Source organism: Marmota marmota, unplaced genomic scaffold (genome assembly GCF_001458135.2).
Source record: "Marmota marmota marmota unplaced genomic scaffold, marMar, whole genome shotgun sequence".
Lineage (NCBI taxonomy): Eukaryota > Metazoa > Chordata > Mammalia > Rodentia > Sciuridae > Marmota > Marmota marmota.
The window spans coordinates 36,925,785-36,951,849 of NW_025999968.1; the positions used below are offsets into that span (position 1 = coordinate 36,925,785).

At 33.2% G+C, this 26,065-nt stretch overlaps 1 protein-coding gene across 4 annotated transcripts in view; it reads right to left on the reverse strand.

Annotated features, from left to right (window-relative positions):
* Nucleotides 1-10,792: 10,792 nt before the first annotated feature.
* The window catches only part of Lipi (lipase I), a 59,354-nt gene continuing 44,081 nt past the window's right edge, over nucleotides 10,793-26,065 (reverse strand). For all 4 annotated transcript variants that reach the window (XM_048803512.1, XM_048803513.1, XM_048803514.1 and 1 more), the window contains 2 exons: nucleotides 24,956-25,132; nucleotides 10,793-11,437 (listed from right to left, as the gene is read on the reverse strand). In XM_048803512.1, coding sequence (XP_048659469.1) covers nucleotides 11,350-11,437; nucleotides 24,956-25,132 — 265 coding nt within the window. In that variant the 3' untranslated portion in view covers nucleotides 10,793-11,349. The remainder of the gene's footprint in view (nucleotides 11,438-24,955; nucleotides 25,133-26,065) is intronic.

Genomic DNA, 26,065 nt, shown 5'->3' on the forward strand with positions numbered 1-26,065 from the left:
GGTGTTGTAAAGTTTCTAAGCTGCAAGGTCTGAGTTAAAATGTAAAGGATTAGGTATTGTTAGGTGTCTATGTTACCTGCAAAACCTGAAATTTCTGTAGCTGTTGAGACAATGCTTGGAACTGCCCAGTAAATATTTCCCCTGACTATTGGTTGTTTAATAAGGGCTCTGTGTGGTCGCATGTAGGCATTGCAAGGCCTGGACCAATCAGTTTAAATGTAACCCCCTCCTTAGGAATGACCTATCACTCCAGCCTGACCTGTTCCCGCCAATGAATGAACCAATCATGTTTAGGAGTTGTTATTCAATTTTCCCGCGCCTAATGATGATTTGTTCTGATGTATACAAAGCCCTCCGCCCTCCCCAAAAAGTGTACTTAAGCAGTGCTCAGCCCCTGCTCGGGGCTCTAGGCTGCTTTCCCTTCTTGAGTGGGCACAGAGCCCCAGCATGCTGGTTCAATAAATCCCCTTTTGCCAATTGAAAAAAAAAAAAAAAAAACACACAGATATAGGCAGACGTACAGAGAAAGCACCATGTAAGACAGGCAGACAGTGAAATGATATACCTACAAGCCAAGAAACACCATGATTTCTTTAAAACACCAACAGCCAGGACACAGGCATGGGATAGACTCTCCATCCAACCCTCTAGAAGGAACCAACCTCCACCACACTTGGTTTTGGAAGCCCAGCCTCCAGAACTTTGAAGGAATAAATTTCAATTGTACTTTATGGTACTTTGTTACAACAACCCTATCTTACCAATACAGATTTTATAAAATACATTTTGTGGTATAAACAAACAAAATAATCATTTGATTTTCTATCATCAGTACAGATTTCCTAATAAAATGGAAATGTGTTTTCCCTTGGTTAGCCTTCAATATAAATATTCTTGATTCACTTGTGAAACATTTCACCTGATCATACTCTCGAACTCTATATGCAATGTGTAACTTTTTTCTTCCTTCAGTGTTGGAAAAAATTCTAGATCAAAGGCTTTTTTGAGTCAAATATTAATAAGTATCTGAATTTCTTACAAAGTGATTCATCTCCCTAATTGTGATATTTTTACATAAAAATTTAGTAATTTTTATCAGTAGAAAGGCATCTGTTTCATTTGTGTTGAAAATATTTTTATCAAAATATATCTCATTTATTTTATTATGCCTTTTCTCCAGTTTTAAAAGTATCTAGCATATGTGTGTTCTTATCCTCCTTGAGTATTGCCAAATAATTTGATAGTTTTATTTGTTGCTATTATTTTGCTTTTTTATGGGATTATTTATTTTTTTATCTTAATGAATTTTAGAGTTGAAATTGATTGAGAACCACTGGTCACTTCAGTTATATAATATTCTTATTTATATTACTTTCTAATAATGTTACTAACTTTTCCAGTATCTTCTTTGACATTTAGTTCCTTGGTAGAACACTTTTAAATTTCTAAGTGCCAGCATCTTTCCATATTACAAATTTTTAGTTCATGGCATCATAGTTTAAAAATTCATTGTGAATATTTTATCTTTGGAATATTTATCAAGACTTTTCTCCTATAGCCTAATAATCACCAATTTACCAGGAAGGTAATGTTGTAAAACTTCCTAAAATACTAGAAAATGTTTGTTATGTGTTTTAAAGTTCTAAGTATATATATAGACACATGTTCACTATATCCAAATGCATTATATGCATTTGGGGACCCTTGGATCTGAAAATTTCTGAAAAGAGTATTTTATGCCTCTATGATTATGGGTCATTTATTTATCCATTTCTAGTAATTTCATTCATGCTACTTGTTAAAGCATTGATTCTTCCTCATTAAATTGGATCTGTTTTTACTTCCTTCCCAAACATGTTTGTTCTTATTGTTGTCATATTGTTTTAAACTATCTTGTATTATGTTTTCCAATAATTTCTCGTTTACTGTTTATTACTAAATGAGCTATGGTTTTTGTTTGGTTTCAGGGGAGTGAGTTAACACTTCATGTTTTGTTTTTTTCTGCCTATTCTTCTGAGAATTATAAGCAAGTAGCTGGGGTTTAGAGTTCCTTTGTTTCACCATAAGTTTGTGACCAGTGGTAGACAAAATCTGCTTCCTTGTGAACAATTTGGCTTTCAGGTTTTTTTTTTTTTTTTCCTCCCAGAAGAATTAATTCTCTGAGGAGTTGTGCAAACACAGTAGAGAGAGAGGAAAAAAAGAAAAAGAAAAAAAAAAAAAACAAGAGAAAAAGTGGGAACTGAAAAGAAGCACAGGATATTTATTAAATCATGAAAAAAAATGGAGATTTTGGAATCCTGCAGTCAGAAGAATATCAAGTCCATCTTCCCAGAATAGCCAGAGAGATAAGTGTTAGCATATTTGTGGATAAAGCAATTAGATCAAGAAAAACCAAAGTCCACTTTTATCCCTCTTTCTTATTCATGTTTTTAATATTCAAAAAATTATTTGGATTTATATTTCCAAAATCTCACTTATAGTTTCCATCTGGATCTTATGAGCAAATTAATGTTCTGTTAATTCCCCTTCTCCATTTCTCAACAATTAGCCTTCTTTCTTGACACCATCTGAAATTATAAAACCAGATTTAAATTAATTTTTATGCTACATCACGAATTCTACCGTTTGCTCAAGTACATTTTTTGATTTTATGTTTACTTAAAATTAGGTAAATGCATATTTCATTGGAGGAAACCCTCACCACCAGCACTTTTATTTTTCTGACAGTGATCTCCATATTCTGAAATCCTTTCATTCTTCAGTATTGAGATTGTCTCCTGTTGCACCTCCATCATATATTTATATATTTATATTTTATATATAAATATGACATGTTTGTCTTATATATTTCATTCCCACAGAACAATCTTTACATCTAATTCCCTTCTTCAACTTTGATTGTTTCTGGTTATCTTTGGATTTGGACTGTAGAGGAAAATTTGCTAGCCACAATCATATTTTTAGTAATTATTAACTTAATTTCTGTTTATTTTCTTTACCCTTAATATTTAAAGGAATGGCATGGATATGGTTAATTGTTCCAGTTTAATTAATTTTACCACACCACTTAATGTTTTATGTCAAACTACTTTATATTTTAGTATTTTTAATTATATTTTAAATATATGGTTTTCTATTCTACTCTGGCTATGTTCAGAAATATCAATTATCTTTAAATTGGAATTTTAGTCTTTGTCATTCCTACTTATCATTTATCATTTCAATATTTCATTTTCATTTTAAAAGCATGTCTCAAATTTCTGAAATATCATTCATGATATATTTTGTAGTACCTATTACTTTTCGGTTAAAACTGCTATTGATTTTTAATTTCCTTAACATATTTCCGTAACTCTCCAAATCTTTTAACATCTCTGTCACTTTCCATTTTCATATCAGTGCATTGGATTTTTTCCCCCTATTTTTCATCCATTCCTTACCCTCTGTGTGTTCTTGTTTTGGAAAACTCAGTATAGATACTCTCTAAAATATTATTGGTTTTTCATAAATAAATATTTCATATATAAAATTTTCATCTATTTCTCCCAGAAAGCATTTTTCCTTCATAACTGCATTTTAATATGGTTTTACCCTTTTTTGTTTCAGAATACTTACACCGGAGTAGATTTGTTTTGATTTTCATATTTACTAAATCTCTAGTATGGCTGTTGTCAACTATATAAGAAAATGGTTTCTTCTTGCTCACCCTCAGTGTTCAACTTCTTTAGTTCATGTCTTTGTTTCAAGTTGTCAGGAACCAATGTTGAAATGTCCACTGCATGCCAAATATTTTGTACTTTTTAGTGTAGATGAGATGAGCTGAAGAAAATCCTGATTATTTAACTTTGCTTGTCTTATACTACACCTGATATCTCCAAAGACCCACTTGATATCTCCATTGGATCTTTTTTTGTTAGTCATCTCAAATCTTAAATTTCCAAAATTGAATTATTATTCCTAGCCCACTATCTCCCCACAAAATCTTCCTGTTTCCTACTTTGCACAATCTAGTTAAAATTAAATCCAGATTATGACATTAGGAGCCATTCTCAGTGGCTGCCTGCTTCCAACCTTACCTGGCTACCTAGGACATTTTCGTTAAGGTGATACCATCCTGCCTCAATCCTACTTAGAATAAAATCCAAACTTCTAACATGACCAGTATGTTACCAGACTCAACTGCTACAACCATGTTTCTGGGTTGCTAAGATTCCAGCTCTGCTGATCTTGTCCCCCCAACACACTTTCTTATCTCCTCTGCTTATACTTGCTATACCCTCTGTCTGAAGTGTTATGCCCTTGATCTTCACCCTAGTGGCTCTGCCATGGCCTCCAAACTTCTGTCCTCAAACTACCTTCTCAAAAAGACTTTCCCACACCATCTCCACTCTATTCCTCTAATATCACAAATTTACTAACAGATTTTTCTCATTGCTCTATCAGCCTATGAATTTGTATTTTTGTTACTTTATTCATTCTCTGCTTTATTCACTAAAACCCAGGTTCCATAGGTGAAGAATTTAGTGTCTTGTTCATGGGTATGTCTCCAGCCAGCCATCAAATACATAGTAAGCATTTAATGTATATTTGATGAAAGAATGAAGGGATGAGTGCCTGTTTAAAGGCTCCCGTTACTCATTCCATGTCACATCCTCCCAGAGTTGGCCCAAATTTTTCTTGCCACATTCCATACACTCCTTCCTTTATAGTTCAGAAGGTATACTACTTAATTTTGACTTCATACCATATCATCTTAAACACTGTCCTAAATCTATTTTCCTAGATTTGTGGCTTTACAATGAGTACAAAGTAAAATAAACAGGGTGAATGTGATGCACAGTGGAAATTATCTTGATGTCATAAAGCAACTGTTTGCTGGTAGATAAATAACAATATTCCTTTGCCTGGAAAAGAAATCAGAAGGTAGTTCGTCAGTCTCTTACCCTGCTTACACTGCTGGCAATATTATTCATCTTGAAGTCCTATTTTTGTTTGATTGCTAAAATTCTTCTCTTGAAATTTGGAAGATTATGATTAATTTTCCTGGATTGCAGAGATTTTTAAATCTAGATTCTCTCTTTTCTTGACTTGTTCTATGAGAAGGGAGAGAAGGGTGAATGGGGCATTTCATAACCTTGAAATGCTTTCAAATGTTTTTTTTTTTACCTTATATTAAAAATTATTTATAATAAAATCTACAAATATCAATTAAATGTTACTTTTAGGGCAATTATGGGGAAATGAGGGTGAAATAAGATAGGCACTACATTAATTTTGTGAAACTGAATCTTCTCTGTTGTAATAAAGTTTCTTCTGAGCTGGGTGCATTGTCCTGGGTCATGTAGTTGGAAGAATATATTTACTAAGATCATTAAAATACAATATATTCTAAGGAGTGGAGTTGTAACTCAGTGGTAGAGCACTTGCCTCATTTGTGTGAGGAACTGGGTTCGATTCCTAGAACCACATATAAATAAGCAAATAAAATAAAGGCCCATCAACAACTTAAAAAAATATTTTTAAAATACAATATATTTTTAAAGAATTCTAATATTCTCTTTTTTGTCCCCCATGCCCCTGTCTCAAAGAATGTTCTGCTAAGAACAAGCCCATTTTCTAGTCTTTATTCATCTTTCTTCCTCTCTCTTTCTTTCTGAGGTGCTGGTGTTGGAACCCAGGGTACGTGCTCTACTGCTAAGTCAGTCCCTAGTTCCCATTCTTCATTCACTTCAACAATTTTCATCTTGAAAACTTTTTCCACAGACATTTTTCCAATTGAACCTTTTTTCTACCAAGTCATAAAGAGTAAAACAACTTTACTAAAATATTGGAAAGTACAAATTATGTTGCAGTATGAAAAGTTCAACTGATAAAGGTCCAGTGATTTCAGAATTTTTATCTGCAGTAAATTTTGTGTACTTGCTTTCAATCATCTCTATTCCTAAAATACTATGAAGGAGATACCTGATGTTTATCATTCTTTATGTGTTTAGATGTTAACTGGTGCTTTACTACTTAACCAATATATGCAGGAGAATTTTTAAATTTTCAGTTCTACATGCAAATTATTATTAAATATTGTATTTGTTCTGACTAAGATCAACTCATACTGAAATCTGGTTTTACTACATTCTTAGAAAAGTCTTTAAGACAGATTATCTTCAATTTGCTGTACAATGAGAGCTCTCTGACCTCCAACCAGAACTACTTTTAACATCTTGTTCTTTTAAATACCCTCTAATGGCTAGTGTCTGCCCACTCTTTCCCTACTAAATTAAAAAGAAAGAAAGAAAAACTTCCTGCTTCGTTTATTTCATTTGGCATTTGTCATTGAACAAATATTTATGGTGCCTTTATAATAAGCCAGCCATTCACTGAGACCTAACAATACAAAGATATACAATCTAAAACTTCCTACTCTCAGGAAGCTCACATTCTCATGATGGATACAGACAAATTAGCAGAGATTTGTAATATCCAGGCTAGAACACAGACATGGACAAAAATATCCAGTAAATAGGGCAGGAAGCAAAGGTAAATGTAGTATTAGGCTTGGGACAGATAAATTAACCACAAAGAAAGCAAAGGAAAGGTCCCAACTGAGAAGAAAGATGTTAGGACAAATCCAAGCTAAGAACTGGAATGTGCTAATGAGGACCAAAGAAACATAGAAGAGTATTCAATAGAATCCTAGTGAATCTGGGTGAGTGATTGGTTGCTCTGAATCTTCAAACACTTTCTGCAATGTTGTGTTCCATTTAAAGCACTTTAATCATGACTGCTAGCCTGAATGCAAATACATTCTTTCATGTCCTTGTGAGATAAAATTCTACCTTAAGCCAAGAGTCTAGCATTCCAAAAACTTAAACCATGATACAGAAATCCAAATTCAGTTCGTCAACACCATCTGCATGACCAGCTGTTCACCTACCAGATTTTCTTCTTTTTTCATATCCCACATGTTTACAGGGAAAAAATTATGAATGAAAATGTTATCTGTGCTTTGCAGTCCTACATCTCATAACTCCAGAACCATTCCTTAATGTTCTCTAACAATGATTAGGTCACTTGAAAAAGCAAGTCATATTTATCTTGGGCAGGACTCAAGTACTGGGGAATTTTTAGCAGTGTCTTAATCCTAAGAACCTAAAAGCACAAACAGAAAAACAGCATGAGTGACGGTCAATTTGCCAAAATGGTCACATTCAGCAAATTCTTGTCACTTGGCAAACACCAGCCACATCACTATTACTTAAAACTCCCTGTTGTCCTATATGCCGTTTGTAGAGGATTTGACTTTTTGTTCATCCATTCGTTAATTTATTCATTCATGAATTTATACAATGCTCATTATTTACTTAATATATAACAATCAAAACACAACAATATTTTTCCAGTATTTTCAATCATTCAAAGGATTTTTTTTTCCTTTTTGTCTCCTCTGAGTACCTGAAGATGCTCTATAGGGCATTTATAAGGATCCATGAGATGTTCCAAGTAAGGACTTAATGTACAAATTGGTACACAGAAAGCATTTTGGTTTGAATCTTCAATGTCCCCCAAAGGATCATGTGTTTAGGCTTGGTTCCAAGTTGATGGCCCCATTGGGAGGTGGTGGAAGTTTTCAAGATATAAGGACTAGTGCAAGGAAATTAGGTCATTGGTGCATGTTTTCAAAGGGGATATTGGGATCCAGTCTCTTCCTCTCCTCTCTTTTCTTGCTTCCCAGTCACCATGAGATGTTTAGAACTTTCCAAGTACATATGCTCATCATGATGTTCTGCCTTCCATCAGGCTCAAAAACAACAGAGCCAGCTGACAGTATACTGCAACCTCTGAAACACGAGCTACAATAAGTCTTTCCTCCTTTTATTTTCTCAGGTATTTTGTCACAGCAATGGAAAACTAACACAGTAAATACTCGTTGTGTTTTTTTTTATTATTGTTGTAATAATGTGAAAGAACAGGATTAACGCAAAAGCCAAAAATATGACACTTCTATTACTATAATTATACATACACGAATATAATTATACCTAGTATATACTGGCAACACACATTTAAGTGATTTTTCAGTAACTTAGAAACCTTACATAGCTATCTAGGTAACATTATTTTTTTTAATGTTTTGAAGTGTTGTTTTTTAAAAGAGCAAAAATCAAAGCCTCAAAGCCAAAGTAACAAAGATCGCTTTATCAATGACATTTTTATATGAAGTTTATAATTCAATTAAAATAAGTCCCATTAATAAAATAGGTCTTATTTAATTAGATTAAATAACTTTATATTAAAACATTAACAAAAATATAATCAAACTGCCTTCTTGAGAGGTTTTAAAAGGTAGTATTTAGTCAAGTTCTGTGACCTGGGCTGAGTAGGCATCTAAGGAATAGAGAATTAAATCACCTAGTCTCTTTGCACGTTTCTGGATCTGACCTAGAGCATCATGCCATCAAAGCAATCTGGCATAATATATTTTGTACATAATGGCCACTTGTTCATTTGTTGTTCCAGATAATTTTTTAGAATACCTGTGCTTCACTATGGTCCCCCCCAAAAGTGCAATTTTTTCCTCCTTACATTCATTTTGTAATCTACAGGTTTTGCAAAAAAATTTTTTTTTGGGGGGGATATGAGTACATTATTTGTTTGGGTGCTATAAACTTAGGGGTCACAGGAATTTATTTCCCTCACTACCATAAATGCAAACTCCAAAGGCTCTTTATTCAGGCCAATTTTTACCCTGAAAAAAAGTTAGAAGGCATGGCAATGTGAAAACCTGTAAACATCTTCATCTTTGAGTTATCCTTGGAAGATTGAATCACTTGTGGATGGAAGTTTCATTATGAAGATAAAGTGGTCCAATATCCTATGAGAAAAGTATGCTACTGTTTTTCCTAATGTCCAGAGACTGTAAGCAATCAGGAACACTTCTGGTATCCCTAGAAGCATATCTATAGTATTTTTATTTTATTTTAAATTATTCTGATATCATTGTGAGATTCAAAAGCTTCTAGGAATATCTCAAAAATTAATGGAGAGTATCATTATAAAAAAATGAAATTACATAAGAGTTTGTGGGTTTGCTTAAGAATGTGGAAAGGCTGTGAGCAGACATGTCAGTGTCAGAAAGGAGAGAGAAGGTATCTCTGTGGACTATAGTCATGGGCCTATGGAGTGAAGGACGACAGCAAAAATCAAAGGAGCTGTTTTCCTGAAGTACAGTCATTTAGTAGAGGTGCAGGCAACACTTCTTAAATCTGTAGGTAAACAGTGAAGCATCTTTGTGTTTCTGCCTAGAGCATGTAACTGATACCTCAAGGACTTCACAGTCAGTATTTTCCAGGTGGGCACCCCACAATGGCCCCAGTTCACCTTCAAGTGTGTAATTAAGGGTTCATGGCAAGTGTTACATACTCAAATGTACACCCTTACAATTCATATGTTAAAACCCTAGTTCTCACTACTTCCAAATGTGACTATATTTAGGGATAGGACCTTTATAGTAACGATTAATTTAAAATGAGGCCATTGGGGTAGACCCTAATCCATTCTGGCAGGCAACCTTACAACAAGAGAAAATTTGGATACAGAGACACAGGATAAATATGCACATAAGAAAGGCCTTAAAAAGACACAACAAGAAGGAAGCCATCTGCATTTCAAGGAGAGAGGCCTCACAGGAAACCAAACCTGCCAACTCTTGATCCTGCACTCCTAGGCTCCAGAATGCTGAGAAAATACATTTCTGTTGCTTCAACCCCTCAATATATGGTATTTTACTCTGGAATCTATGAAAAACTAATACAGGAGGTATGTTAGTTAACTTTTCATTGCTGTGTCTAAGACACGAGACAATAACAAATTAGAGGATGAAAAATTAGTTTTGTGTTCACAGTTACAGAGGTTAAGTCCATGACTGACCAACTTTATTGCTCTGTGGCCCAGGTAAGGCAGAGCATCATGGCAGAAGGGACTAGTGAAAGAAAGCTGCTTACCTCATAGCAGCCAGGAAGCAGACAGAGAGAGAAACTTGAACCCAGGGGACTAGATGTAATCCCTAATAGCATGCCTCAGAGCCCTACTTCCTCCTGTCATGTCCCAGTTATCCCCCAATAAGTAGTCCTTTTAAAGTATTAATCCATCAAATGGATTAATCCACTGATTAGGTCACTGTTCACATAATCAAATCCTTTCACCTCTGGCCATTCCTCATTGTCTATTACCTGAGTTTATTAGAGGACACTTCATATGCAAACCATAACAGTAGACAATAAATACTATAGATACTGACTATTGTTGATAGTCTGCTTCAGAGGAAAACATAAAAGACAGGGCATTGAAACATAAGTGAGAGGGATCCTTGCCCAGAAATTCTTGAACTGAACAGATAAGTTGGAAAATTTCAACCGTGTTCATATTATTATTTTGACTGTGATCATTAATAAATATGGCTACTAATATGGTTAACACTCATCAAACTTTGAAGAAACAAAAAAAACTATGAACCCAAACTTCTTAGGTTTGAATTCTGGTTCTATGTGTGATCCTCGGTAAGTCAGTGAACATTTCTAGGCCTTAGTTTCTTCATCTATGGAGAAAACAAGACTAACTTCATGAGTTTTTGTAATATTAAACTAATTAATATTTTCCAAGAACACAATGATAAATATATGTAATAGCTATCATCATTCTTATTATAATTATTATAGACATACACTATTCAAAGTGCTTTATTGAGTCAATCTTCACAAAATTTCCTTAGATGATTGAGACATGGTAAAATAAATTAACTTACTCAGGATTTCAACATTAATAAATAATGAACACAGGATTTAAACATAAGTTTAGAGGCCTATATGTTATTTATTTATTATGCTCCATACTAGCAAATCCTTTATTTACAAAACTTTACCAAAAGTACCAAGTATTTATATTTACAAAGATTACATTAGCCCAAATTCATAAATTTTTTAAAAATTAATTTATTACTGCAGAGTTGTACAATGATATTGATTAGAAGGGACCCACTAAGTTCTTCACCATTTTTCCTTTAGAAAATGTTTTGGTGAACATATTTACTAAAATAACAAATTGAGGTAAACATTCAATGGTAAGTCTATGATTTAGGAAGTAGATGAGGTAAAGAGAAATAAACTGCTTTAGAATATATTCAGAATGTTTTTTCATATGCATTTTTATTTTTAATATTCTTGATTCTAAAAATTTTACTTAAGAACTCAATGCATCTGATTGAACAATGCATTCTAAAAGAAAGAATGATGGTATTTTTCTAATTTAAAAGTTCTTTAATTCACAAATAAGTTTACAGTTGATGGGAGAAGGAGTTTAAATATTCTTTGCTGTACATGCGCGTAGTTTAAGAAATATTTCTTTTCCCTCTTTAAGTGTAAAATTATACCTGCAGAGTGGTGGTCTGTAAAATAGAAAAAAAAAAAGAGAGAAAGATATTGATTAGTAAAAGAACAAATTTTATTTCCCTTTTATAGAAGTATTAGGATAGTCTATGCCTGTAACTAACTAGTTCTCCAAATGCAGGGATTTCCAACAAACCTACAGGCTCAAAGACATTCCATCTCATTTAGTCATGTAGGGATGAAGAAGACATAACACTGATGAAAAAGAAATTCTCCATTTCAGCATATGTACTTTTTGCTTTACTGGAAAGTTTACATTGTATGGAAGACATAGTTGGACACTGAAATAGCTTAACCTGTATTCACTAAGTGGTCAGGCCACTCTCATGACTACCTCAAAAGAAGAGTGAAGTGAATTGTATAGGCAAATTTTGCCTAAATTCTTCAGTCAGTCCTTTTTTTTTCTTTGCCACCCATTAAAATGGACATAACAATACAATCTCTCTTGGGGAGATTATATGTATACTACGTGAAGAGTGTATCTTCAAATGCAAGATAAGGCATCTTGTCAAGCTATAAATTTTCCTTTTAATGTCTTGAAAAAAACTCAAAAAAAGTGATCAGCTAAAATGAAAAAAGGTGGTAAAATCTCAATAAAAGACAAAGTCAAATAGTAAAAATAAATTTTAAAAAATCTGTATCAGCAACCATCACCAGTAGAGGTGGTGGCAGCTCACCTTAATGTGACATGGAGAGCTCTCACTCAGAAGGTCCATGGCTCCCAGGGTCCTCCCAGCTTGGTTAAGATACCACTGAACACATTTTGTAAACACTCAAGAGCATTTTAAGTTTAAATCATTCATTTTTTAAAAAATAAATTAAATTTCTACATATGCTTAGAAGTCACAAAAGTCATAAAAGATAGACATTCATCTTCATTTATGGAAGTTGATAAAGTATAGTACAGTATTTTCCATTTGAACTAATAAAGGCAATTTGAAATTTCATTTTAATACTCTAACAGTAAATGTGAAATAATAATGTTTCAATGTGGAAGATCTTTTGGATGTTGGCAAAGTAGTTTTTTGTTAAGCTATCAGAGAGTAAAATGTGCACATCTATCTTTAGAATAATTGCATATGGTTAAGAAATCTGATGTTATCTTTCTCCATTAAGAAATAAGTAGATAAATGATTTTTTTTTATTCCCCATACAAATGTATATACAATTATGATAACTTGTCATCTGTTCTTATCACTTTCAATGCACTGAATGTACTTTCAATGCACTGAATTTCCTAGACTCATCTAATTTTAAATTTATCAAGTTCAGTAAACATGTCATTAGAAACATTACCTTTGTCATTTAATAATTTTTCTGTTTCATATCTATAATATAATATGAAGGAAAGTATGTTTTTGTCTCTTTTTTACAATAAAATGAAAATGCACAACCTTATGACCACTGATACGTATTATATTGTTAACATAGTAAATACACACCATTATTAAAGATTCCACACTTCATAAAGCCTCTAAAAGCATTAAAAAAAGATTAAGCAGGTTTGCAATGCCTGCCAAAGTTAAATTTCACCAAAACATATAACCACCTTTTTATTTTATTATCAATAGTTCCTTCTCTCCAGACAATATGAAATGAAAACACCATAATTTAGAAGATAATGTATGATCTATGTGAAACTACTTTGAGAAGAATATTGTGTTTAGTTTTTTAATCTCAAAAAGTATACTATTACATTTCCAATGTTTTGCTGACCATAAATTCACAGAAATAAGCACATTACCTTGACAGAGTATAAACTTTAATGAATGTAATGGAAGAAGTCCTGAAATAAATAGCCCCTAAAATTTAAATACAACATAGTTTTAAATTTTAATCCATATATTTTAATCCATATATATCATACTAAATTATAAGAAAGGAATGTTATTTTTTTTTTTTTCAGTTAAAAAATCTCTCTTTGAGACTTTTTTGTTTTACTTAGGATAAGATTCTAAACACCAAGATAGGAACAAAAATAGTGCCAGTTCCTACCTGCCGAGTGGGAAAAACCAATGATCCAAGGGCACAAGATAAAGCACACAAAGAAGTCTTTTTTAAATAGTGCAAGTTATTGAGCCTAGACTGAGCACTTGGTCAGACCTGGCTGCCTAACTACATGTTGAAAAGAGGACCAGAAATGAATACTTGACTACAGATAACTTAACAGCAGCTTGAAAATAAACCTCAAGAAAATGTATAGGAACACAAATATAGAAAATCCACATGATTAAATGCACAATGTCTGACAGTTAATCAAGAATTAGCAAGCAGGGATGAGCATGTATCTCAGTGGGAGAGCACTTGTTTAGCATGCACAAGGTTCTGGGTTTAATCCTTAGCACCAGGGGAAACAAAAGAAAGGAGAACAATAGGTTTCTCATTAGGATCAATGTTTGGTAGATGCTGCATTGTATAGAAATGTTAAAATAATGAATGTAAATTCTGTATTCAAATTATTTTTCAGAATGAAGGCAACATCAAGATGTTTTCAGACACCCCAAACTTAAATCACTTACCACCTGGACACCTGTAGTATAAAAGTATGTTAAAGAAGCTACTTCAATTTAGAAGAAGAATTATACCAGATAAAAGTGTGCACTTACATAGGGGTCTGAAGGGACCAGATATGGAAACTCTGTGGATAACCATATATGATTTTTCCTAACTACTTATATCTCTTCAATTGATTGTTCAAACAACAATGATACAATGTATTATGGAGGTTTTTAGCATATGTATAGGAAAATGTTTTCCAACAACAGCATAAAAGCTGGGTGAGAGATTGGAAGTATGCTACTGTGTACAAGTGAAATGATAAAATCCACTTGAAGATGAACTATAATAAACAAAATATTATAATGCAAACCCCTAAAAATATCAAAATGATAAAACAAAGATACATATCTAACAACCCACAAAGAGATAAAATGGTACCATAAAACTACTCAATGTATCCAAAGGAAGATGGATAATAAGGAAAAATGAAATAACAGATGGAAAAATAGATAACAAAAAAGCAAGATAATAGAATTAAACCAGCCATATCACTTATTGCATTAAATTAATATGTAAATACCCTCAATTAACTGTCAGACATCACCAAAGTCATTTTTTTCATTTGAGAAATGCAAATTTAAAATGACAACATGCCTCTAGACACCCATTTGCAGAGCTAAAATAAAACCAACTAGCAAGCAAAACAACACAACAAACTGATAAAATACAGTTTGGGTGCAGGAGAGGAATAAAACTTCTGTGTATATAGTCACTCTGGAAAATCACTGAGTTTTTTATAAAGTTAAATACACACTTTCATATCACCCAGCAATCCCTTTTGAGATATCTATCCAAGAGAAACAAAAACTATGTTCACATAAAAACTTACACGCAAATATTTATGGCAGTTTTATTAACAGACAACAAAAACTTCAAGGAAGCCATATGACCTCTACATGGTAAATGGATAAATGAACTGTGGTCTATTTGCACCAATGGAACACTATTCAATACACATTCCATTGATGGGAGCAGCAATATGGATAAATTTTAAGCAGCTAAATGAAAGAAGCCACACATAAAAGATAACATATTATACAATTCCATTTACATAATATAACATATTTTGTTTATATCCGGAAAAGGCAAAACCAGACTGGTTGTCAGTGGGTGGGGATGGCGAATGGTGTGGAAAACCAAGGGGCAGTACCAGGGAATTTTTGTGACTGTTTTAGTCAACTTTGTATTTCTGTGACCAATACACCTGACAAGAACAACTTAGGGGAGGAAAAGTTTATTTTGGCTTAGTTTCAAAGCCTCAGTTCATGGTTGGCCTACTCCATAGCTCTGGGCCAAAGTTGAGGCAGAAATCATAGCAGAAGGGTGTGATAGAGGAAAGCAGCTCAGTTCAAGACAGAAAGTAGAGTCAGGAAAGGTCGGGGGTCCTGGGGGGGGGGAGAGGTGCCAGGGAAAAAAACATAAACTATAAAGGAATGCCCCCAATGACCTACTTCCTTCACTATCTGCCTACAGTTACTTCCCATTAATCCATCAAATGGATTAATCTACCAATTAGGTTATGACTCTCCTGATCTAATCATTTCACTTCTGAAGATTTCTGTACTCTCTTTTGGGAGCATGAGTTTTTGGGGACACATAGCCCAAGTATTCTCCAGAAGGCATCCCAGGTCACATCTGCCATGTACATTCTTCACTCCCTAAATTCTAAGGTCCTACTTAACTATCTAGAAGGAAAGAGTGCTTGTAGTCTCTATCAAACTCATTACAGAAATAATTATTGTTGAGTGCCTGCAGTTTAATCTAGACCATAAGGCATCCCATTTTTATAACTCACATTTACAATAATTTGGCAGTGCTAATTCTCATTAATTGCACATCATCTGTATGGACAGATCTAAATAGAAAAATCCACTAGATGGTTATAGCAATTATCTAGGTAATTAAACTTACAGCATACTTTCATCTAAGCATCTGTTAGCATCTCCAGCCAGCAGGGAATGTTAAGTTTGCTACACACCCACAAAATGTATTTTAGGTATCTTTTTCCTGAGTAGAAAAAACTGCTTCCAAATTTCATAAACGTAGTGAATTTTCATATTCTATCCATGGTTTAGATTTCACATTAAATTTAAAATTACAAACCAGAGTATTTTTTTACATTGGGGCATATCCCAATAACTTCCCTCTACTTCTTAACCCGTGAATAAATTTTACACACTATTTGATAATGAACCAAATATAATGGTGGTTATCTGTGTTGCCTCTTCTGCTTCCTTTACCACCTATAATAAGTGACCTTAAAGAAGGAAATACACTGGGAGAACAGGGACTACCTGTAGGTTCTCCAACACTCTGAATAAAGGTATGAGCATTATGGGTGAAATGGAAAATTTGAAAATGTTTCTCCTTCTTAATCTCTCAACTATGAATACTTAAGAAGAAAATTGCTTAAAATGCAAATAGTCATATGTGTATATATATTCATTGTTTACCATAACAGCACATTGTAAAAAAAATGAAGGATCTGAAAATAATGAAATACAAGGTTAAATATTCTACAAAAGGTGAAATACAATGTAGCCATTAACTTATAGTTAGAAAGAAGAAAATGGCTGATATCCTGGTTCAGGATATCCTGGTCCACAGTGTAGCACAGGTTGGATACATTGTACTCATGTTGATGTCCACAGAAACAGAGTGATATCTGACTCTTTTGCAGTCAATAAATAGACTGCATGATTTCACAAATAGACCCTGCTTCTAACATGATATAAAAAATTAAATGGATGGTTTAATTGTAGCATTCATGCTTATACTTATATGCTTTAATATGACAAAATATTAAAAAATTTTATCTTTTATTTGAAGGATGATATAATAATTTAAACTTCCAAATGTTCTGCTGTGAATGTTAGGATATATTAAGTAGCTAATAAAGCTTAGATATGTTCTTTCCACTAGTGAATTTCTGTCTCCTTGCCAAATAAAACAAAATACCTCAAAGGCATGTGGTAAATATCACAAAAAAAATAGCATCTGGAATTTAGCATATTAAGTACAAATGCTTACACTATTATTTACCTAGAAAGCAGTTCAATCATAAAAAAATCTCAAAAATGTATCTTAGTGTTCAACTATTGTACACAATATATTACATTTAAATCACGTGTGTTGTCTAAAACCTGCACCTTGGATAAAACTAAAAGTCCCTTCAATTCTCTGAAGGAAGAGGTTAAACTGAAGTTGGGATAAATAACTCTGAAGATAAATTCTACCATATGAGATGCAATTTCAATCAATGAAAGATTTCTTTTTCCAAATTTCTTGGTTAGTTTTGCTCAGTGTTCCTATATCACTCCAAACTCTCTTGGATTAGAATGTATAGCACTGCAGTTACCAGAGTGATGGAAGTGAGAATACAGCCTTGATAAAAGTCAAGAGTATTCTAATAAATGCAATATTTACAAGAAGCTAGGAGAATTTATATGGTTATGCAATAAAACCTATTCACAGAAGTATTGGGAATAGGGTTGGAATCATTTTATAGATAATTTCAACAATTGGAAAATTTGTTTCATAATTATTATCTTGGTCTGTCTGTTGATTGAACTCTGTATTTACAGATGCAAGGAGGTGTATGAAAAAGTAAATTGGAGACTAAACAGTGAAAGGAAGAAAAATTAGAAGAAAAGATGGAGTATCCACTATGGACAAAATATATACTTTACACATATTATGCAACTGAAAATGTATGGAACAAATTATAAGACAAATATAGAAAGAAAAGCAATTATTTTATGAACCAGAAAGACTGATCATTAAACACATTTATATACATATGTACTATGCTTTTAATCAAATTTTATTGAGACTTTACTTGAGGATTAAATATTTATGCAATAATATAATTGTTTTAAACAGTTAGTTAAAATATATGTGCTCCAGTTTTCATGATTACAACCTGAAAATTCTTGTTTACATTGTGCAATTACACAATTACTACCCTAAATTATTTCATAATAAATTCCAGGAAAGTTAAGGAGAGAATTGTTTATTTTATTTTTTAAATTTAAATTAAGTCCTTTTAACAGAAACAAAAACATGAAAATCATTTCATGGAGTATCATGTGTAAACATATGTAAACTATGTAATGTTTAAATCAGGTTAAACATGTCTGTCTCCACAAACATCATTTCTTCAAGGTAAAGGAGATTGAACCCAGGGGTGTTTAACCACTGAGCCATATCCCCAACCCTTTTTATATTTTATTAATTTTTTTTGAGACAGTGTCTCACTAAGTTAAATAGGGTCTCAATAAGTTGCTGAGGCTGGTCTCAAACTTGAGATCCTCCTGCCTCAGCTTCCCAGTTGCTGGGATTACAGGTATGCACTACTGTGCCCGGCTCTCAAACATCATTTCTTTATGATAGAAATATTCAAAAGCATTTCTTCTAGATTTTTGAAATATATAGAATACTGTCATTATTTATAGTCACCCTGCTGTGCAATAGTTCAGTGGAACTTCTTATTTTCTATCATTTTATGCAATTATTCATAATTTTTAAAATCATTCATTTTATTTTTGGTTTTTCAGTTTCTTTGTTTTTGTTTTTTGAGATGTGGGTCTCACCAGTGGCCCAGGCTAGCCCTGGGCACACAGTCTTCCCATCTCAACCAGCTATGTGGTTCAGATGACAGGCAAATGCCAATGCACTTGGTGTAAAAAAAATACTCTTATGTAATGTAATTACAGGGAAAAAAATGACTTAAATCAAATAATTTTAGAAGTAAAATATAAATAAAATTCCCTTTCCCTCAATATGATTATTAAATTGTATTTCTAAAAATACCTAGATTTAATTTTCTTTTTATTTAGTAATGACTGTACTGGTACATGTGAGGAGCATCCATTTCAGACCTCCTGAACCTGTTGAGGTGTGCCTTACACTCCATACAGAAATGCACTGTTATGGTTTGGATGTTAGGTGTCCCCCCAAAAGCTCTTGTGTGAGACAATGCAAGAAGGTTCAGAGAAGAAATGATTGGGATATGAGAGCCTTAACCCAATCAGTGAATTAATCACCTGATGGGATTAAATGGTGGCTGAAGGCAGATGGGGTGTGGCTGGAGAAGGTTGGGCTTTGGGGCTATTGGGCCTTGGCCTATATGTTTGTATCTGGCAAGTGGAGTTTTTCTCTGCTTTCTGATCATCATGTGAGTGAGCTGCTGCTTCCCTCTGCCAAAATCTTCTGCCATGATGTTCTACCTCATCTTGAGCCCCAGGTTTGGAGCCTGCTGTCTATGGATTGAGATCTCTGAAACCCTGAGCCCACAAATAAAGTTTTCCTCTTCTACAATTGTGTTGGTTGGGGCTTTTATTCCCAGCAGCAAAAAGCTCACTAAAACACATGCATATGTGCTTCACACTACTGACACTGGGATGCTTTATCTGTGCCACCTCTCCACAATCCCCTGGAACTGGACCACATCATTTGAGAACCCAGGGGGGGAAAGTGGGGGTGGATAGTGAGGATAGAAAGCTTCGGATTGCATGAACACATTTTGGAAAAGTGTACTTCAGAGTTTTTGCCAAAATTACTACTTTTATACGCCTCAGAGATCTGGAGCACCAATTCCCACAATTTCTCAGAGTACTTGGTGTTTTGGGCATGAAGTTTAAAGGACAAAAACGAAATCTCTATTTCACCACAAAGTATGTAACTATAAATTGGCTTTCTGAGGCTATTTTCTAAATTAAAGACAGCTTCTTGACTCTTCTTCTTCAAATGTTTGCCCTTCATTAAATTTAAGCCTTATGTATATTTCCAAAAGAATCTTGAAACTATTGAACTATATGCAACTATTTTTAAGTAACTGGAGAATTTAACATGAAATAAGGAAAATACTTAGACTAAATTTGCAGAATTATTATATTAGTATGTATTTAAATTATTTTCATCAAGTCCCCCTAAGAGAAAAAAATATATTTCATTATTTTTTTCCTAATTGTGGAATACATTGATTATATTTGAAAAAAATTAGTCATTAAACAATATGCAGTGTTAATTGGCCCATTTTGATGACTACCTAACATTTCATACTATAGATATTCCATAATAAATGTATCAATTACCCCACCAAATGCAGTTAATTTATTTCTATTTTAGTATTGTAAATCAAACTGTGCATACATTTCTTATATAGAAATACTTATATATTTCTGATATTTCCTTTAACAAATATTTACATAGCACTTACTATAGCCAGGCAATAGTTTAAATATCTAAAATATTGTATCTATTATAGATTTCCTTTATACTATTCAACCTTCTTAATTCTACAAAGTAAAATATTATTATTCCTATTTTCAGATAAGGACATTAAAGCACAGATGATTAATTCATTTGTTCAAGATGACAAAAATAGTAATTAAATGATCAAACCCAGACACTCTGACTGCAGAGTTGATGCTCATAAACACCACCCCAAGTCTCTGAAATGTAAATTCTTAAAAACGAAATGATATATTAACATTTGGGAGTTCTTGATATATTTTACTAATTTTTTTCTGTAATATGTGTAAAAGCTTACATACCTATCAGCAGTAAAACAGGAAGGCAATTTCAGTATGAATTCAGTAACAGACTTTGTTTTGCCAACTTGGGAAAAATATGCTATGCTTCCGTGCCTTAATTTTAACTTACTTGAATACAATCAGGATTAAAGATTCTAAAATGACTATTAAAAATTTGTTACTTCAACTTTTAAAGTTGTTCTATGACAATATACATCTGCATTTCTTCATCCAATAACCATTCATTTAGTGACCAATATGTCCCAAGCACATTTTAAGGCACTTGAAATATTTTGAGCAGAAGAGATAAAATCAGTGCCCTCAAGATGCTTGTAGTCTACCGGGGAGAAACAAACAACAAAAAATAAGGAATAACTATAGAGTTCACCATAAATAACAAGTGCTACAAGGATAAAGAAGCAGGTTAGGAGTGGTAAGATTGCTGGGTACACTGTGAACAGAATGGTAAGGTAGGCTTCATTGAGAAAACCATGTTTGAGAAAATTTTTGGAGACAAGAAAGTTAGCCAGGGGCATATCAAGCAGCAGAAATTTCCAGGTAGAGGAACCAACCAGGGGAATAGCATGGAGGGAGAAGTTACAGTAAGGAGTATTTCTTGATGTCCAGGGTATTCAAGGACATCAAGAAAGCCTTTGAGAAGAGCTAAGTGAGTCAGTTTAACAGGACCTAATCCACCATTCATAGGATTATTCTGGGCACTGTTTTAAAAACAAACTATAGGCCAGGCACAGTGATGCACACCTAGAACCCCAGAAACTGGGGAGAATGAAGCCCAGGGATAGCAAGTTCAAGGCCAGCCTCTGCAATCTTAGTGAAAACCTCAGCAACTTAATGAGACCCTGTTTCAAAATGAAAAAGGATTGAGGATGTAGCTCAGTGGTAAAACATCATTGAGTTCAACCTTAATACCCAACCCCAAGAAAAGAAAAATGGGGGGAAAAAGGAAAAGAAAAAATAAATAAATTATAGGATATTTGGCTAAGGTAAAGAGAACAGTTAAGAGGCTATTAAAATGTTTCTAGCAGAGAGTCCAGATTAATAGAGTTTGCAGCAGTGGAGATGGGAAGAATGGATGAATTCTGAAAATGATTAGAAGGTAGGGACAAGGAATATCAAAACTGGATGTGGAGTGTAAGACAAAGAATCTAGGCTATGATAAATGAAGATAGGCTCAGAAAATGGGTTTTAAATAATTTGAAGGTCCTTTACTCCATACTCCAACTAAAATGCATTTTAATAGGTTTTGTAAAAATTACTTACATATAGTTTAAAGTCATCCAATATCATATACAGTATAAAATTTTCTAAGCTTATTTTATTTTTGTTAATGATATCTTTGACATATACATACTTGTTTTTTAGATTTTTATATAGGCAAACTCATTAACATTTTTTTTGTTTTCTATCTCAGCTTTTATTTAGTGCAAACACAAATATGTTCTAAATTTCTTTCTGTTCATTGTTTATCAGTTTACATTTAATACTTTACTATATTTGGAACTAATTTTGATGTGTGATAAAAAAAATGTCAAACTTTTTACTTGTCAATCATTTGGTATAGTGTTATTATTTGACTGCTATCCTCAACACCCATAAGATTTTGGGGTTTTCCATTTATTCATTAAACTACATTTAAATTCATCTGCCAGTTTCAGACTTTTTAAATTATTCCTGCATGGAAGCAATGATAAACTCTTTACTGCTTCACACTTAAAGTTATAAAAATTATACTAATTACTCAAGCTTTCTTGGCTCATCTTGATATTTCTAATTTCAGATTGGTTAGAAGATTCAAATATTATATTTTTTATTGGCATCACATTAAACCTGCACATGCATTTAATAAAAACCCTCATTGCTACAATATTGAATTTTCCACTCCCTGAAGATTTCTTTGAATATTTGAAAAATTCTCTTTATCATCAAAATTTTAAAATAAATTTTATAAGAATAGTCTAAATGTTGGCCTCTTGGTTTCCTGCTTTTTAGTTCAGCCTTTCCATTTGAGATCTTTATCTTCTTTTCTTCTACTGAAGGGAGATTTATTTTATCACAAATGGCGTTCTTCTCTTCTGTCTCCTCTTTAGTGACATCAGGTATTCACTTTGCATTTCAATTATTTTCCCGTATCTATATTATCCAATATTCTCAATTATTTACATCTCCTTATTCAGTAGATTATAATGTATTTTCTACATTATTGAACCTTCCTTTGCTGTTTGTAATACCAATACCAATTTTGACATTAATTTCAGTTATCTCAGCCAAATCTCTTTTAACCACTATCATTTGTCTCATCATATCATTCTTCACTTGTTCTTTCCTGAATTTGTTTTCTTAAATATCAGTGAGAACCCTGAGCAATGCTTTATGTAATTTCTTTGATAAATATTTTTAAAGTAAACTTATTCCTAAAGCTTGATTGTAAATTTTTCTTTCTTATGTTTTCAACACTGTATTAGAACCTATGTTCTTATGTTTTCTGTTCATTTTAGTTTAAACAGTAAGTGGACTGTATACCCCCCATATTTACCCATGCTCACAAAGAATGGAGTCTGAATGGTTTCTTTTACTGTATGCATGCTTGCAACAAAATTTCTTTTGTTCATCTTGAGCTTGTGTGCTGTTTTGTATGCAAATATTCTTGTTAAATGCCTGGTATCTTGTCAGGATTTATATTGGGTGCTTCTTCTGGACTGAGAAGAGAATTCTTCATTTTCTTTCCATTTATGATATCAAATAAAAAAAGACTATTCCTGGACAATATGAATCCCTTAAAGTCTATAGATAAAATGCAAAATTACAACCTCTAGACTTCTGCATTCATATCTTCCATCTTTACACTCAGAAAGGTATGAACAGAGGAGATGCTGTAACAACTCTGACCTCTTCTAAGCCCAGCTTTGGGGACTGCAAATACAATTTCTATGCTTGTGTTTAGTGGAGACCTTGTATCTTTAACAAAGTAAATATGGAGATTGGCTGAAGATTTAAATATTTACAGTTTTAGTCATTCAAGGCATGACCTCACCACCATCATTACCTTGTACTTTGGTAGAGAATTATGAAGCAAAATGTTCCTGCTAAAAATGTCCATATATTTTTTTGCAGACATTTCAACCCAAGACAAATGACAATAAAATAATCCTTAGTTTTTGTCATTATAATGGCATTTTGTTGACATTTTAGTGTATAAATATTACCCCCAAAGTTATAAAATGACCTATACTTCAGAGAATTTTTCCCAACTCCTCTCTGTTGATATAGACTTCATGTAAATCTGTATTCTTATCATTTTTATTTTTACTTTCCACAAATTCATATTTACTATTGTCAACATTCATAGGAAGGTAATTGGGAAATCAAATATATAAATACACAAGTACATAAAGATAAATGAAGAGAAAGCAACATAGTCAAGTAAAGAAAGGAGATTTCCAGCAATCCACACATGGCTTTTCTACTGGCTCTCAGTTGATGCTTGCTGTTGGAAACACTCACACATGCAAATGACAGGACCAACTCACAAAGGAGCTCCTCAGTGTTCTTAGTACCTTCACGAGGGTGTTATTGATGGAGATATGAATTCTGTGGTGAACATGTTCATCACTACCACGAAGACAAGGAGTCCTCTGTGGTTGTGAGTATAAGAAATCAAGAACAGTCAGTGGGCTGAAGCAAACTACTGCTAAGCTGATGATCCCCAAGACAATATACCCCAGATGATCATGATGGTGTCACATTTCAATAGGAATGGAGGCAACAGTAACATAAGTGACAAACAAGACAGATGACTATGATGACTATAAAACTAAAGTGTGTAGAGTCAGCTTCTCTTCATGCTGTTGTGGTATGCATCCCAGAGTCTCACTCTGTTCTTGTGTTGAATCTCCAGTTATCTCCAGAATCAAATGAAATCAAATGAAAATGGACTTTCTTCCTTCTCCAACCAAAGGGTAATGAAATTGAGAGAAAGAATGAATGGCTAGAAGTCATGACGACCTGCATCTGCTGTGACCCTGTGTTTCCTCATAGTTTTCAACCACTGGACATCACCTAAAGGACAGCTCTCAACCACTCTGTGAAAATGTATTATAAATAAGAAACTATAGATAAACCTCTAAGGCACACATTGTCTCACTTTTTCATGTTTGTTGTGTCTTAGGAAGTGATTGTGTCTGTGCATTTTCTTTGCTTATGTAACGTAATTTCAAAATAAATTTTATCCAAGCCAAAAAAATGTATTTCATACCTTTTTAACACTCTAATATCTATGTATAATATAGTCTGAAATCAACAATAAACAGATACTTGAATACATGTATATTTACAACATTACTTAACAAGCCTGGATTTTCAAGTTAAAGGTGACACATTAAAATAAAAATTGAGTGGTCTTACCTTTCTGGGTACGTGAGTGATTTTAACATGAGACTCTGGATCCTGTAGTTGCATGTGGAACATTGTATATTTGAGGTCTGGAAATACGTCAAACCAATGCTTGAAATATTTACAACATCAGTGAAAAATTGAGCAAGAATATTGACTTCTTGAAGTCTATAAAATGGTTTGCTCTTCCTAAATAAAAAATTTGCATATTAATGATTTTAAACATACATTATGTCTAAAATCAATATAATCCTAATGAGGCAGGATTTAGAAAACAATTTGATATGGAAAAGGCCAAATAAAATACCTGTTAACTATTTATTAAAATAATCTAAACAGTAATTTACTATAAACCTAATAAAATAATAATAATACATACATTACCACAGATATATTGGGGGAATACTTTTGAGGAAAAAAAAGTGAGAGATCCTGTCTCACTCTAGTCAGAATGGCAGTTATCAAGAGTATAAACAACAATAAGTGTTGGCGAGGCTGTGGGGGAAAAGGTACACTCAAACATTGCTGGTGCAGCCAATCTGGAAAGCAATATGGAGATTCCTTAAAAACCTTTGAATGGAACCACCATTTGACCCAGCTATCCCACTCCTTGTTCTATCCCCAAAAGACTTAACAGCAGCATACTACAGTAACATAGCCAAATCAATGTTTATAGCAGCCCAATTCACAATAGCTAAACTGTGGAACCAACCTAGATGTCCTTCAATAGATGAATTAATAAAGAAACTGTGGTATATATACACAATGGAGTATTACTCAGCAATAAAAGAGAATAAAATTATGGCATTTGCAGATAAATGGTGGAGTTAGAGAATATCATGCTAAGCCAAGTAAGCCAATCCCCCCCCCAAAAAAAAAAAACAAAGGCTAAATGTTTTTCTCTGATAAGTAGATGCTTATACATAATGGAGTGCAGGGGCAGGGATGAATGAGAAACTTTAGATTGGGCAAAGAAGAGGAGGGAAGGGGACATGGGGGCAGGAAAGATGGTGAAATGAGATGGACATCATTACCCTACGTGCATGTATGATTGCATGTATGGTGTGACCCTACTTTGGGTACAACCAGAGAAGTAAAAAACTGCTCCATTTGTGTATAATG